Below are 14,486 nucleotides of genomic sequence, written 5' to 3'. Positions count from 1 at the left end.
TGTTGCGCAATATAAGCTTAATATATTGTTTAATACATTACGTTATACCACCAACTACCATAGAAGGTCTTCAAACCCATCAGGATGAGCACTGTCACAACCCTACACAATGATCACTGGTGTGAATGTCTCTGACCAAACAATCAGAAACAGAATTCATGAGAGTGGCCTGCAGGGCCACTAGTGGGCTCTAGTGGGCTCTAGTGGGCTCTGTACTCACTATTTGGCACAGTTCAGTCGAACTAGGATTTGCCATAGAATACCAGAATTGGCAGGTCCACCACTGACAGTCAATGTGTTTCTGTCTGACGCTACGAACACTGTTCTACGTATGTGGCAAGAGAGCGCAGGTTGGTCTCTCTATATCAGTCACTCACTGATTGTTTTTATATTAGTGTGTGCTCAAACAAGGGACTTTTTTCATATTTATATGAATATGAAAAGTCTTCATATTTTAACTAGCCCATACTCAAACATTTTTGTGATGTACACAATATTGCTAACAATATTTGCTCATCTGCCTTCACACGCATATGAACTTCAGTGACATCCCTTAATCATACTTAATCCATAGAGTTGAATATGATCTTAGTCCACACTTTGCTGCTACTACAGCTTCAACTGTGCTGGGAAGGCTTTCCACAAACTTTAGTTTTGTTCACTTTTAAAATTCTAAATAATTTAGCGCCCAGCTATCTTTCCCAACTCCTCCACTTGTACAATCCCAATAGAGCACTTAATTCGTCCAATCAGATGCTCCTAGCACAACCTAGGAGGTGACCGGGCCTTCGCAAGCGTAGCACCCAGACTCTGGAATAACCTCGCCGGTTCATATTCGTGCCGCCGAGTCTATCCAGTCTTTTAAATCACGTCTTAAAATCTATCTTTTTACTTTGGCTTTTGATTCTTACGAGTTGGCTTGTTGTGTTGTCACCTATTGATTCCTGTCCTGTCTTTATTGTTTTGTTTTAATTGTCTCATGCGTTTACTGACTGTGAAGCACTATGGCCAACTTTGTTGTTTTTAATATGTGCTATATAAATAAATTTTGATTTGATTTGAAAGTGTGTTTATAGGAATTTTTGACCATTTGTTTAAAAGTTCATTTGTGAGGCACTGAACGGAAAGGCCAGGCTCACAGTCTCCACTCGAATTCATCCCAAAGGTGTAATACCAGGATGAGGTGAGGACTCGTGTGCAGTAATGTTGGAACAACAAGGTGCTCAAATCCTCAGATTTTCCCCACAATTGTCCAAATGTCTTGTCTACACGGCCGAAGAGCTCTAGTTTTGTCTCATCGGACCAAAGGACGTGCTTCCAGTATGCATAATCCTTTTCTAGGTTGCTGTTAGCAAACTTCAGTCTGGCTTGAAGGTGTCTCTTCTGCAGAAGTGGTGCTTATTTTGCTCTCCAGCCTTGCAGTCCATTCCTGTGCAGGGTTGCTGGCGGGTGTTCTGTGGTCCTTAGACATATTGCATACTAGTTTTCTTTCCATAGTCTTTGAAATCTTTCAAAGCTCTTTCTCTGCACTGTTGTTTTGTACTATGTGTCTCTCTTTTCATGATGATAATTTTCACTCCAGTTCTTGACTATAGGAAACACCACAGTATCTTTGCATAGCCATTTCCTGCTTTTTGAGCATCAGCAAATGTTTTTCTCAAGTCTAAACTAATTTCATTTGCTATTGGCAGAGGTGGGACCAAGTCATTGTTTTGCAAGTCTCAAGTAAGTCTCAAGTCTTTATCCTCAAGTCTCAAGTAATGTCAGGCAAGTCAGAGTCGAGTCTCAAGTCACTGGTGTAAAAGTCCGAGTCAAGTCACAAGTCTGAAACTTTGAATTTCAAGTCCTTTCGAGTCTTTAAAAAAAACAAACGAAAAAATAATGTTGCAGTTATGCTAAATGTAAATATTAGACCATGTAATTTTTAAATCTGTGTTTTTCTCAACACATGACAAAATAGTGAACTTAGAAAATATACACAAATTGTGAAATTGCACCTCTTTAAAATGCAGCTCAATTAAACCTAGCTCCAAGAATAATTTTCACCGACAGTTCTGAGATAAGCTGCATGTTATTCTTGGATGCGGTTGTAGGACCGGCTTTAAAATCGCATGACAAAAATATCATACACATTAAAAAAAACTGCATCACCAACGTAGCCTGGACAACATTTGCTAGTTAGATGAAGTCAGCTATCTCATCGTAGCATATTTATATGCATATTTATAATCATACGGTTCTTGGAGTGAGCGCATACACTCATGAAGTTTAGTAACTTCAGGTCACTGCAACAAGCCCAGGTACAGTTTACCGACGGATGGGTACAGGACCTTGAACTGCACCGTGTAGAACGAAAGACCATCGTACGTATCATAAGTTTACCAGTCTCACAAATTGTCGTCATAAATACACATTCCTTAACCGTTTATTAATAGGACCTTTGAGCTCAACGGTAATTAATTAGTAGTGGAAATAATTTCTGGTAGCATCACAGAAATGTAGCAGTGACAATAATATTGTATGCTGTAATCGTACTGGACAATTAGTGATACAAAAAACCTGTTTTATCCTGTGAATAAAAGTATATGTTTTTGTCAATGTACCATAATAACAGAAGCGAAACGCAATATTGTGTCAGGACAATTCACTATTTATGCACAATAAATAAAGGAGCATAGCGCGACAATTTCTGTTCAGCGCCAGACTTGCTTGTAACCTATATCACCAATTATGTTATGAAAGTGACGTATTAACTACTAAAAAACACTGACCTTCGTGTAAATGCTTGGAGCAGACTAACCTGTGAGCTGGAGGGTTCTGGGACGTTATATTTGGTCTTTGAATGGCTGCAATCCAGGCCATCCGTCGCGTCTTTGTTACTTCGGAAACATGGCTCGAACAATTTCTCTTCAACGTAATCCGATAACAACCGATCTCTTTACCCGTCGGCTTCCCGTGGCTGTCATGCGACCGGCTATTGCAGTTAATAATACAACAGCTTCTTGACATTTTTGTGTTTCTTTTTATCGCTGTGTGACTGATTTCAATTGAAAGCCTGCGTGCGCTAGTACCGCTTGCCACGAGTTCCCAGAATCCTTTGCGGTTCTACCCGTGAATGACGTCACATTTTCAATCTCTATATAATATGCATGTTAAATTTTATATTTGGGGTAAAATATCAAGTCTTTTCAAGTAAACCGGTTCAAGTCCAATTCAAGTCCCAAGTCATTGGTGTAAAAGTCCAAGTCAAGTCACAAGTCTTAGAACATTTTTTCAAGTCAAGTCTAAAGTCATAAAATTAATGACTCGAGTCTGACTCGAGTCCAAGTCATGTGACTCGAGTCCACACCTCTGGCTATTGGTATAATGCTTTCAAGTGACAGTTGAAACCCTTGCTTAAGTTTTTAAACTTTGTGTAAACTAGAATATAACCCTTAGTTTTACTTTGAGCATTACAAAGTTAAAGCACGTCATTGCAAAGCAGTGATTTATGTTATGGCTCAATAGAGAGACCAGCTAATAATACTGAATCAGGTCATTAAAAAATAGTAATCTGTTATTGTGTTCAGATACATGTAAAGTTTCTTTCTGAAGAAAACAAGTGAATGCAGAAATTCTGTGTTGAAAATCTATTGCTCCAGTCAGTAACCTTAAACTAATAATTTGTCCCTGTGTGTCTGCAAACATCTTCAAAGGCAGTGATGGCATTTAAATGGTGTTTTGTGAATTAAATGAATCAGCATCATCTAGCTTAGTTCTGTGATATGGTTTCAACTACGATCAGCGAGACCTAGATCATGTTTGTAGAGGGAAAGGCCCAAACACAGACTCACAGGCAGGTGAATATTAATAACCAACAATGCATTTATTAAGGCTGATGTCCGTGGTACAGAACTAAGATGAAAACAGAATGTGAAAGGCAACAAGGAAACCTTTATAACCAAAACCTAGACTGGGAACGAACACTAGGCACTGGGGACACCGGCCTCAGATGTCATCAGGCCATTCAGTGGGCGTTATAAGCAGAAATCAGCACCATAGATATGGGCCAGCAGGGGCCATCTCCACCTGCTAGATTGTTCAGAAGGTTGTTATCATCCATCCAGATGGAGGATCACTAACAGGAGCGTGGAAGACTCCAGAATCCACTCTGGCTGGAATCCTGTGATACAGCAGTGTTTACAGGTAAGACGTTTAAACGGACAGCATTTATAGAATGACTATTAAAAGTCAGCGAGTGTCAATAATGTTAATGTGGTTATGTTAGTAATACACATATAACAGCTTTGAGATGCATTTGTAAATATTATTACGTTTGACCGTCTTTATGGCGCTAGCTTAAAGTTATGGTGTAAAGGTTAGCTTATAGTGTAATAAAGCGGTTACTGTTTAAACAGTGATTAGACAGAAATGTTACTGGTTAATAAAGTTACCAGAAAACAGATTCACAGCAAATATCTCGATTAGCTTCAATGCATCTGTAATAAATATGTGCAAGTTTCAGTGCTTCGTTTAAACTGTATGATACTGACCCAGGGTCAGTGTAAAACACAATCCCAGCTGTGTGAACAAAGCCTGGCTCCTTTAATCCTGCACGACAAACCTCAGGATGCAGGTTATTATTACTCTTTCCTGCTGGCACACCTGTCACACCTGAGAGGCAGCTGGAAACTTACAGTAACGTTTACATCAGGGGTGCTCAATCCCAGTCCTCGAGAGCTACTGTCCTGCAGCTTTTAGATGCATCCTTGTTCCGACACAGCTGAATCAAATGAATGGCTTGTTATCAGGCCTTTTCCAAACTTGATGGCATGCTGAAGAGGTAATCAAACATTTGATTCAGCTGTGTTGGAGTAGGGATGCATCTAAAAGCTGCAGGACAGTAGCTCTTGAGGACTGGGATTGAGCACCCCTGGTTTACATCAAGCAAAGACTGCCAGACTCTGTAATACTGTAGATCACAGGTGTCGAACTCCAGGCCTCGAGGGCCGGTGTCCTGCAGGTTTTAGATGCGTCCTTGATCCATCACAGCTGATTTAAATGTCTAAATTACCTCCTCAACCTGTCTTGAAGTTCTCCAGACGCCTGGTAATGAGCTAATCATTTGTTTCAGGTGTGCTAATCCAGGGTGAGATCTAAAACTTGCAGGACACGGGCCCTCGAGGCCTGGAGTTCGACACCCCTGCTGTAGATGATCAGTGACTCAGGTTACCAGTAAACATTAAAAGGTACCTCTCTGTCTGTGTGTCTGTGTTGAACCTTTTATAATCAAATTTTAAGTTTTGGACTTTTCCCTTTGAAGACACGTTGAAGAGCTCACAGAGATTTGAAGTTGCAGATTTAGGAGCATTAGGCCCGATGATGGTGTGTAATGCCTGTACTTACCTTCTGCACTGTGTTTTTGTTACTAATTTATGTTTCTTGTTGTTTAACACAGATTTCAGAGGAGCACTTTTAAAGTATCCTTAATACTTTCAAGCAGAACTGGATTGGAAACCAAAAAAAGCTTTTTCTGAGCCATGAGAGCTGACGGGATACAACTTTTTAAAATCAGAAACAAAGGTGAGCAACAACTGTTAATGTGATTTTAACATGATCGTCATTTATATAGCGATCTTGTATTTCTTAAACATTTCCAGGACGGTGTCTGGCAGTTTCTTCATCCACAGAAGTTTCAGTTATCAGAGTGGGATTGGCTGAGTCTCCTGAAGAAGTCCACACCATTTACAGAAATGTTTCACAGAAACTGATTTCTCTACCAAAGTGTGGAGTAGTGCGTTTCCATAGATCACCTCTGTATGAATGTACTTCTTAAAGTGAGTGTTTGTCCTCTGTTGTTCCTCAGGTACAGTGAATGATATTAACGGCAGGGAAACAACACTGGGGGAAGACAAGAAGGAGAAGTGTTTCCAGGAGGAAGCTGCAGTGAGGACACACTGAGGTCAGAGGTCAGAAGCTGAAACAGCTCAGCTTTATATGCTAGGTTACAGAAACAAATCTAAATATATTTATAAATAAACTTTATAGTGATATTTTAAATAATAATCATCATTATGATTAAAATATCAAACACTTCAGTGGATTTTGTGTCACATGTATTGTGTTGGCCCTGTGATAACCTGGCAGCCTGTATACAAACAGGAAAGCAGACGTGTGTGATATAAATGTAAATGTGCTACATATGAAGTGTGTCATCAGGTTTGTCTCATGCTGATGGACCTGCATTCTTACATTGAAGAGACTGTTAAAGTCTTGCATTCAGTTAACAATAACGGGTCCAGTCTGTTTGGTTAAATGCAGTTTGTTGTCTATTTATTCACACGTTTTCTTAAGTGCGTATCCAGCTCAGCATCACAGTGGAGCTGGATTTGTTCAATAAATAAACCTCCAAAAGTTAACAATAAACCTGCATCCGTGTACGTCGTTGTCCACAGGATGAGACAATCAAAGTGATCAAACTGGAAGACTGTGGAACATGTTAATGTTTGTGTGTTTGTGTCTTTCTAACAGTTCCTGGTGAATCACAGCAGAACCATAAAGGCTGCTGGACTGCAGGACGGCTTAGCCCTGAGAAGCCATCCAGTTACAGGAGGAGCAGGTAGAAGCTGTTTTCAAAGTAGCTGGGCAGGTTTCATCTCAAGTAAGCGATTACCTGTTCGTTCATCTGTTCTGTCACTTACAGGACATTTAAGGACGTCTTTTGAGCGTCTAGTTGGATGTTATTCTGGTCACGCCCACGGTCATTTGCAACAATGGACGTACTTTTCATGTTCATCCAGTAACTTAGTAAATCATAAAACATTATTATCATAAGACCTTTGGAGTGACGGCTTCTACAAGGAAGAGTCACAGTGTTGGACGCTCCACGCAAAGAGAAAAGCTCTTTACAGTTTTTAATCATTCTGACCATAAACAGCTTTTCCAGGTTTGATATTCTTTGACATACAAGTCGGGTTATGGAAATTAATTAAAAGGTTCCTATGTCACATTGAGCCATTTACACTAACCAGTGACAGTATGACTATGTGCACAGATGTGCTTCCAAGCTAGAAGCTCTACTCATGTTCAGCTAAACACCTAACAGGGAACAGGTACTCCAGCCCAAGCCGACATGATATAACCGCACATGCAGCCCAGCCACAAAGTGAACCAACTCATTGAGTTACAGACAACAGGGCACCAAATGCACCCAGAGTCTAAACTAACCAGCCTGCACCAAACTGACATTTCTTCCTCCTAAGTTAAATGGATGGAAGTTAAATACGTACATAAAAACATAAAAACCACTCGTTTCCACACAGGAGTTCCCTGACACCGAGTGTTAGTTGTACTGAGCAGATACCAACAATCGTAAGACTACCGGAGACAATGCACTGAATTATTGTTATCCTAATTATTTCACCCGACTGGTTTCAGCTCCGATGTTCTGCTTTTTCCTTTTGGTAGATCAAAGAGAATCGTGATGTTTCTGCTTCCATTTTGATTCCAAGAAGAAGAACGCTTCAAAGAAGTGGCGTTCATGGTCCACAGTGTGACGATCGTGGCCACACACTGCATGTGCTTTTTAAAGCAACATGTTTCTTCACTTCAAAAACTTTGACATATGCCTTGTTGTTTGGATATGTGTAATATTAGTGAATGTTAGGGTTTGTTACTGAAAATTGTTCACGTCTGTTTTGTATTTTGATGATCGCAGCAAAGATACTGTTTTAAAAAGTTTTGTTTTCAGAGCCTTTCTTTAAAATCCTGAGCCTGTAGTTTTACATGAATGTTACGTTTTCATTTCTGATCTTGTAATGCTTGCACTACACTGTGCACGTCTGCATTAGAGACATCTTAGTTACCTATTTGTGAGACTGAGCTGCTTGACTATTATTTGGAAGTGTATGTAAAAAGCATGATATCGTTTCTTTTTTAATGTGATGGACTGAACTCAGGAGGTATCTGCTTTTGACCAAAGATTAATCTGATCTCATTTCTACCTGTATCTACTGTTTCAAGATTTAGCTGAAGTTTGCTCAACTTTAATTGTTTATTCCAGCTCTCATAGTGCAGCCATGAGACAGACCTATTAAACTCAATGCACGATGTAAAGTTCATAATTCTCTGACAAATAAAACTGTAATAGCAAACATGAACAGCTGTGCTTATTTCTGAGATATGAATGTTTGTAAACATAACTTTATTTTTCAAATGTGTTCATATTTAGAGAGTTAGAGACGGTGATGGTGAATCTGAGCTGATGGTCAGCAGAAAGTAAATATCTCTTTGTCCCTTCAGGCTTAGAGGGAACATGTTCTGCCCGGTGTTGTAGGGTCCTGATTACTTCAAGTTGGTGTTCCAGAGGGTGATGGAGTCAGGGCTGGACTGGGACAAAAAAGCTTTGCTAGACCCGCCCCTGCACAGTTACCAGCTGTCAGCTACTTAGAAAAGGATCCTGGTGTTATTTGTCTCTCAGAAACAGTTCATAACTTCAACTCATCCATGTCACCTAAAAGGTAAACCTGTTTCTCCATCACAGCTCTGATGATTCAGTAAGGACATCTCCTGGTTTCATCTGCATGTTTCCCTCTCACCACATATCCAAACCATATCATGACCAGCAGCTTTACAGCTGTGGCTCCAGCAAACATCAGCTGATACTAGAAAGTAATATTAAATAAATTCTAACAACAGCTGATCAAACGTGCTGCTGTTGTTTAGCGCAACATCCGCTGGTTTCCTCTTTCTGGCGCAAAGTGACTTGTGTCAGAAAAGCCGATCAGCTGATCATTGATCAGTTTCATGATTGAAGTAGAAACAGGAGAGGGAGGGGACAGAATGAGAGGAGAAGAGGCAGCTGTGCAGCGTAACGACAGAATAAATCCAGCTTTGTGTCTTTTTCATTGTAGCTGAAGTCCGGGGCAAACTGTTCCTTTACATCTCAACACGAAACGCGTAATATTTTTTCTGGATACGAGACGATTCCGTGTTTTTACAGGACGGTTGGAAACTCTACAGACTAACCTTATAAATAAAGTTCACCATCAGTAACATCATAGAACCACCCAGCTGTATAGAAACGCCGTCATGCTAGCTAGCACGCAGTATTGTACTAGCTAGCATGTTATTGTAACTGACTGTAAAAAGTCAGCATAACGAAAATAAACTCCACCTAAACTTGGTTTATATCTGACCCAGAGAGACTGCAGGTCATAACTTCTTACCTGAAGTTCAGTTCACCTGACACTCGGACTGGTGGCTGCCTCGGGGCTCTCCTCCTGCCTCCCGTTTCCCTCATCCACCTGCTGCCTCTGTGGAAGCTCCACCATAGCCACCACCAAACAACTGAGTTATTTTTACACATCTGCCAGCATCTGGCCAATCCACCACCTCTCATTGTTCATGCCGTTACAAAAAACAAAACCAAAGAAAACCCCATTGGCCCATGAAAATGAAAAATCACCATCGGCCAGTCCAGCTGTGGTGGGAGTCACAGAGGAGGTACTGGTCTGTGTGTGTGTGCTTCAGCTAAACTTCACTGTTGAGGTTTCCATTCTCCCCATTGTGCACAGCAGAGTCCAGGAATAGCAAACTGTTATCTTTGTGTCTTCCCTGGTGAACTTTATGTTCAACTTTATGTTACATCCACAGAGTTGATGTGAGCAGTGACGGATTCCACGTCTTAGGTTTTGATTTTGACCCAGGTGTCCTCAACATCTCTGTACCAGTGGCTAGGTGCTGTCCCGTTAAAAGAGCCGGAGAAGATGGTTTGAAAGAGGCATGAAAGAAGCCATCAGGGGAAAAGAGGGAACACACATATATAAAGGAAGCTTTTAAAACATGTGGTTATCCTAATTATTCTTTCATCAAATCAGCAAAGATGCACAGAAAAGAAGGTCAGACACCAACTAGGGAGGATCGGAAAGACAAACGCAACAACATTGTCATCCCCTATGTAGCAGGTTTATCAGAGGAGTTTTCTCCAAGCACGACATCCCAGTGTACTTCAGACCCAGCAACACGCTCAGACACAAACTGGTTCATCCCAAACACAAACTCAACAATGTAGTGCATGCGGTACAGTGCAGCGAGGAATGTCCAGAGCTCTACATTGGAGAGACCAAACAGCCACTTCATAAACGCATGGCAGTGGTTGCAAACAGAAAGACAAGCAGCCCATCAAACTTACTGAGAGTGTCTCAGTAAATTTGTCTCACACTTCATGTTCTTGGTAATGCAGAAGCTGGCTCTACCTGAACCCATTAAATATTTGATAAAATCACTGAGTCAATGATTTCTAAAGTTTGTTTTCTTAATTGCAGTTAGAGTGTGGCTGGTAAAGAAGAAAAAGCAAAATGAATGTAACCTGTGAGTTTGGTGAACTTTGTGTTTTTTGTCATCATTTCTTACTAACAATCATCCTCCTGATATTCATTAATAATCAGGAGACAGCAAACCAGTCATGGTCGTGGACTTTTACAGTCTTAGTTGTGCTCATTGTCATCATGATAATCATCATGATCAATACTTGACAAGGGGAGGTCCTGAGGTAGGCGGGGCTAAGCCATGAATGGCAGGAACAGTGCCTGGCACGTGTTGGTGAAACAGTACACTGGTGTAGTTTCCTGTCCAGCTGTTTGAACAAGAAGAAGCAGTGTTGGGTCTAAAATAACTGGCAGGAAGTAATCAGTAGTTAGAAAGTGGATGGCATGTATAGTGACTGTGTTACAGTTACTGTAGTTCGGTAAGGATACTTACCAAAGCAGAGCAGACAGGCCAACAAGGATCAGATGCTGAATGTCTCAGGGACACGCTCACCTGTGGTGCTCACTGAATGCTGCTTTCACCGACTGTCTCAGTCTTTTATTGAAGTCGGCTGGTTGGACAGTGATAGCCTGCCCATCTGAGGAAGAGTTTGAAAACACTCACGGCGATCATTATTTTGTGTTACGGTCAGAGTTGGATGGTAAATGTTGTCCTTTAAAATGTTTTTGTATTTAAAAGTACGATAATTTAAGGCTAAAATAGTGATCCACGTCCCTTTACCTGGATGTTTTCTTTGACGCTGGATGATGACTCCTCTCTCTCCAGTTCCAGCCTCGGAGATCACAGCCAACATCTGCAGCAGGAGAGAAAGTTAAATTAGTTTCTTATGCCTTTTTTCTCCATGTTTAGAAAAACACTAAAATAACCAAGCAAAAATAATATTAAAGATTTACACCCTTCATTAGCCAAACAATAAAAACATCTTCCTTTTATTCATGTTCTCCATTCCTGCTCACATCAGGTGTCACATATCACAGCAAATCGCAGTGAATGTAAAGCACATGCTTTATACAACATGCGCCTCTATAAAGAACATTAAAGAGTTTCTACAACTCACAACTATTTCTACTTTACTGTGGATAGTTGATCTGCCGCCTCGGATCAGAATCAGCAGCGAGTCGAGGTGGTGACATGGACTCGTGCCCTTTGTGACTCTGGTAGTTCTTCTGAGGAAACACCACCATTTCTCCAAACTGCACCACCTGTGAGCACCAGAGATGGGCAGTAATGCATTACTTACTTTTTTCAAGTTACGACTAAAGCAAGGGATTACTATTGCAAAGGTTATTAGATTACTGTTACTTTCCCGTAAGCACGCTGCGTTACTAAACCGTGAGAGTGTCTCATGAAACACCCGGATCCCCCCACTGACATGACTGCTGTGGGATAACCTCCACCCACCCCAGATTTTAGAGTGACAGGACTCAGTGACGCTGAATCTTTGATTCTATTTATTTTCTGCTGTATTTTACTTTCATCTATTTGAAAGAGTGTAAACACAAAACATGATTTTATTTTATATGCTGGAATATGCAGGAAATAGGTTTAAATGTTAAAGAGTTTCTTCATGTCAGACACTGCTGTACATAATTACATTTTTGCTTAATGCAATGTGCTTAATCTTAAAAGATTAAAACTAATAAAACAAGTTTTAAAAGAGACTTTTTATTTGATTCAATTTTATATGATGATTATGCAGAAAAATAGAATTGGCTGAAAGCTCTGTTGCTTTATTACATAGGCTGTGTATCATGTTTTTAAAAGTAACTGAATAATAAAGTAACTAATTACTTTTGAAAATAAGTAATCTGTAAAGTAACAGGATTACTTTTTGGAGAAGTAATTAGTAACTAATTACTTTTTTAATTGACCAACACTGTTCACTAACAGTTGAAGTAGTGAGCTACATTCATGTGCATCACACAGCAAGACTTCAGGAAGAATTTAAGCCATTTATTTGCAGCCGTGTGTTATCATTACGGTTACTGAGTCACGGGTGAAATGTTGAGACTGACAGAGTGGATTACAGACAGGTGAAGAACCAGGTGGGCTGCTGGCTGTACAGAATGACCAGAAAACCATAGTGGACCTGAGCACAGAGACCAGAGTGTGGGGAACGAATGAAGAGCAGATAAAGACTGAAATCCCCAGCAGAGCTCGAATCAGACTGTTTCAGGCCTGAAGAGCAGAGCTGAGGATTGAAAGAGATGCAGACTGAGGTGGAGCAATGAGAACGGTGGATGAGAGGGAGGCTACAGATAAACTTCAACTTTTGTACTTTTATAATAATCTTTTCTATTTTGTTGTAGCCACCTGTCGTTAGTTTGAAAATGCAGACAATAACTGGGTCAATCTTTCACAGTGAGCGAAATTTTAGAAAATGTTTTGTTCATTTTGAACTTTTCCACAATGCTATTCTTTTACAATAACCCCATTCTGTAGATGTGCTAGGTATTCTATCATAATCTGTAGTGAAAATATCCAAATTAATTTGTAAAAGTGAAAAAAAAACTTTATTTATTTATTTATTTTACTTAAAAAAAAAAATTCAAGTGAGATCCTGTTGGCTCCCGAAATTTCCCCCAGGGGAGATTTCCCACTGGAGCAGTGATGACACTCTGCGCTCAGCCTTCAACCGCGATTGAAGTTGATGGTCATGTGGTGCGCCGAGGCTCCCCAGCCTCAGTCAGGTGGTGGGGGTGTGGCGGCGGTGTGGTCCCTGGCTCAGCTGCAGGGGAGGGTTAAATTTAAATTCATGTTACGCATTTCCACTTTACTTCAGTCCATTTTAAATGAGCATTGGCCCAAAAAAGGCGGAGCATCACTGGGTAATGGATCGTGTTCACATAAGTCTTCTTCTTTGCATGATAAAACTTTTGCCGTGCAGTGATTTAGTGAGAACTATGCCTGTTTTTAATGAGTGTGGTCTGAGGGTCTGACTGTCACAGTCAAATCTGATATTCAGCCTTTTTGCATCTGAAGATTTCTCCAGATTCTCTCAATCTTTTGGTGACATTATGTATTCTACATGTTGAGATATTCAAAATCTTTGCAGTTTTTCACAGAGGAACATAGTTTTTGATTTTTTTTTCACAATCTGCAAATGCAGTTTTTTGTAGGTTGGTGAGTCTCTGTTTTCTTCTCTGTAAGAGGCTCTTTTATACCCAGTCACACTGCTGACCTGTTCCCATATGAAACTTTTCCCAAACTGTTCCTTTTTGTTTTTCCAGCCTTTTGTTATCCCTGTCACAACTTTTTTGAGGCTGTCACTAAATGAGCTAATATATTTCATGGAGTAGTAAAATATCTGAATTTAAACATTTGATATGTTTTCTATCTTCTATTGTGAATAAAATATGGATTAATGGTGTTCAAGTCAAATGCAAGTCATCACATTGACTTGGGATTGTAAGCTCCGGGCATATGCATCAGCTTTTTGCTGCTTTGCATACAAGACAGAAGGAAGAATTTTAATTTTTATCAGATTAAATTGAATTCATTTCATGGAATTGTTAATAAGTCTCACCTATACTGTCTGCTCATAGTGGTCACATATGGTCCTCCTTCTCTCTCCAGAACAGGCCGGCAGCAGTACATGAGCCAACCCACAATGGCCAGCCCCAGCCCTGCATGAACCCTGCCCTGATGAACACTCCCTGGGTGAGAAACTTTTTTGTTTTGTTTTTTCACCCCATCCAAATTGCGTACACTGTGCTGGCAGTGATAATGCAATCACTTCATTCTCTGCACTTCTTTTGACAGTATTTACAGTGATGATGCTGTATGTGGTCATTTGTTTCAAACTATTATAAATGGACGGGTTCTTTAAAGCAATTTTCTACTCTGAGAACTCAAAACACTTTTCAAATTCAAATTCAAATTTTATTTGTCACGTACACAGTCATACACAGTACGATATGTAGTGAAATGCTTGGACAACTGCTCGTGACCTAAAGAAAACAAAAAAAGGAAAGGCTATGAATAAGATAGGAAATAAATATGAAAAATTAAAAAGGGTAAATTTAACTAGGAAGGAATAAAATATAAATTAAGGTTAAAAATGAAATAACTGTACAACACAAATTAGAATGAAGGGTAAATTTAACTGGGAAGAATAAGATAAAATATATAAATTAAAGTTGAAAATAAAATAACTGTACAACAAAATACACAATATA

At 39.9% G+C, this 14,486-nt stretch overlaps 1 protein-coding gene and 1 long non-coding RNA gene across 16 annotated transcripts in view; both read left to right on the top strand.

Annotated features, from left to right (window-relative positions):
• The window catches only part of dlg2 (discs, large homolog 2 (Drosophila)), a 174,324-nt gene that overhangs the window by 77,322 nt on the left and 82,516 nt on the right, over positions 1-14,486 (top strand). For all 15 annotated transcript variants that reach the window (XM_004561691.2, XM_004561695.2, XM_004561693.2 and 12 more), the window contains one exon: positions 13,885-13,968. In XM_004561691.2, coding sequence (XP_004561748.1) covers positions 13,885-13,968 — 84 coding nt within the window. The remainder of the gene's footprint in view (positions 1-13,884; positions 13,969-14,486) is intronic.
• On the top strand, positions 2,927-8,127 carry LOC101476559 (uncharacterized). Its single transcript, XR_013100458.1, has 6 exons — positions 2,927-4,185; positions 5,114-5,228; positions 5,438-5,562; positions 5,846-5,941; positions 6,511-6,598; positions 7,447-8,127. It is a non-coding gene; the product is annotated as an uncharacterized LOC101476559 (long non-coding RNA).

This window comes from Maylandia zebra, linkage group LG10, assembly GCF_041146795.1.
Source record: "Maylandia zebra isolate NMK-2024a linkage group LG10, Mzebra_GT3a, whole genome shotgun sequence".
Taxonomy (NCBI): Eukaryota; Metazoa; Chordata; class Actinopteri; order Cichliformes; family Cichlidae; genus Maylandia; species Maylandia zebra.
Note: the sequence above shows the minus strand (reverse complement) of the source record. Positions and strands in the feature narration are given on the sequence as shown.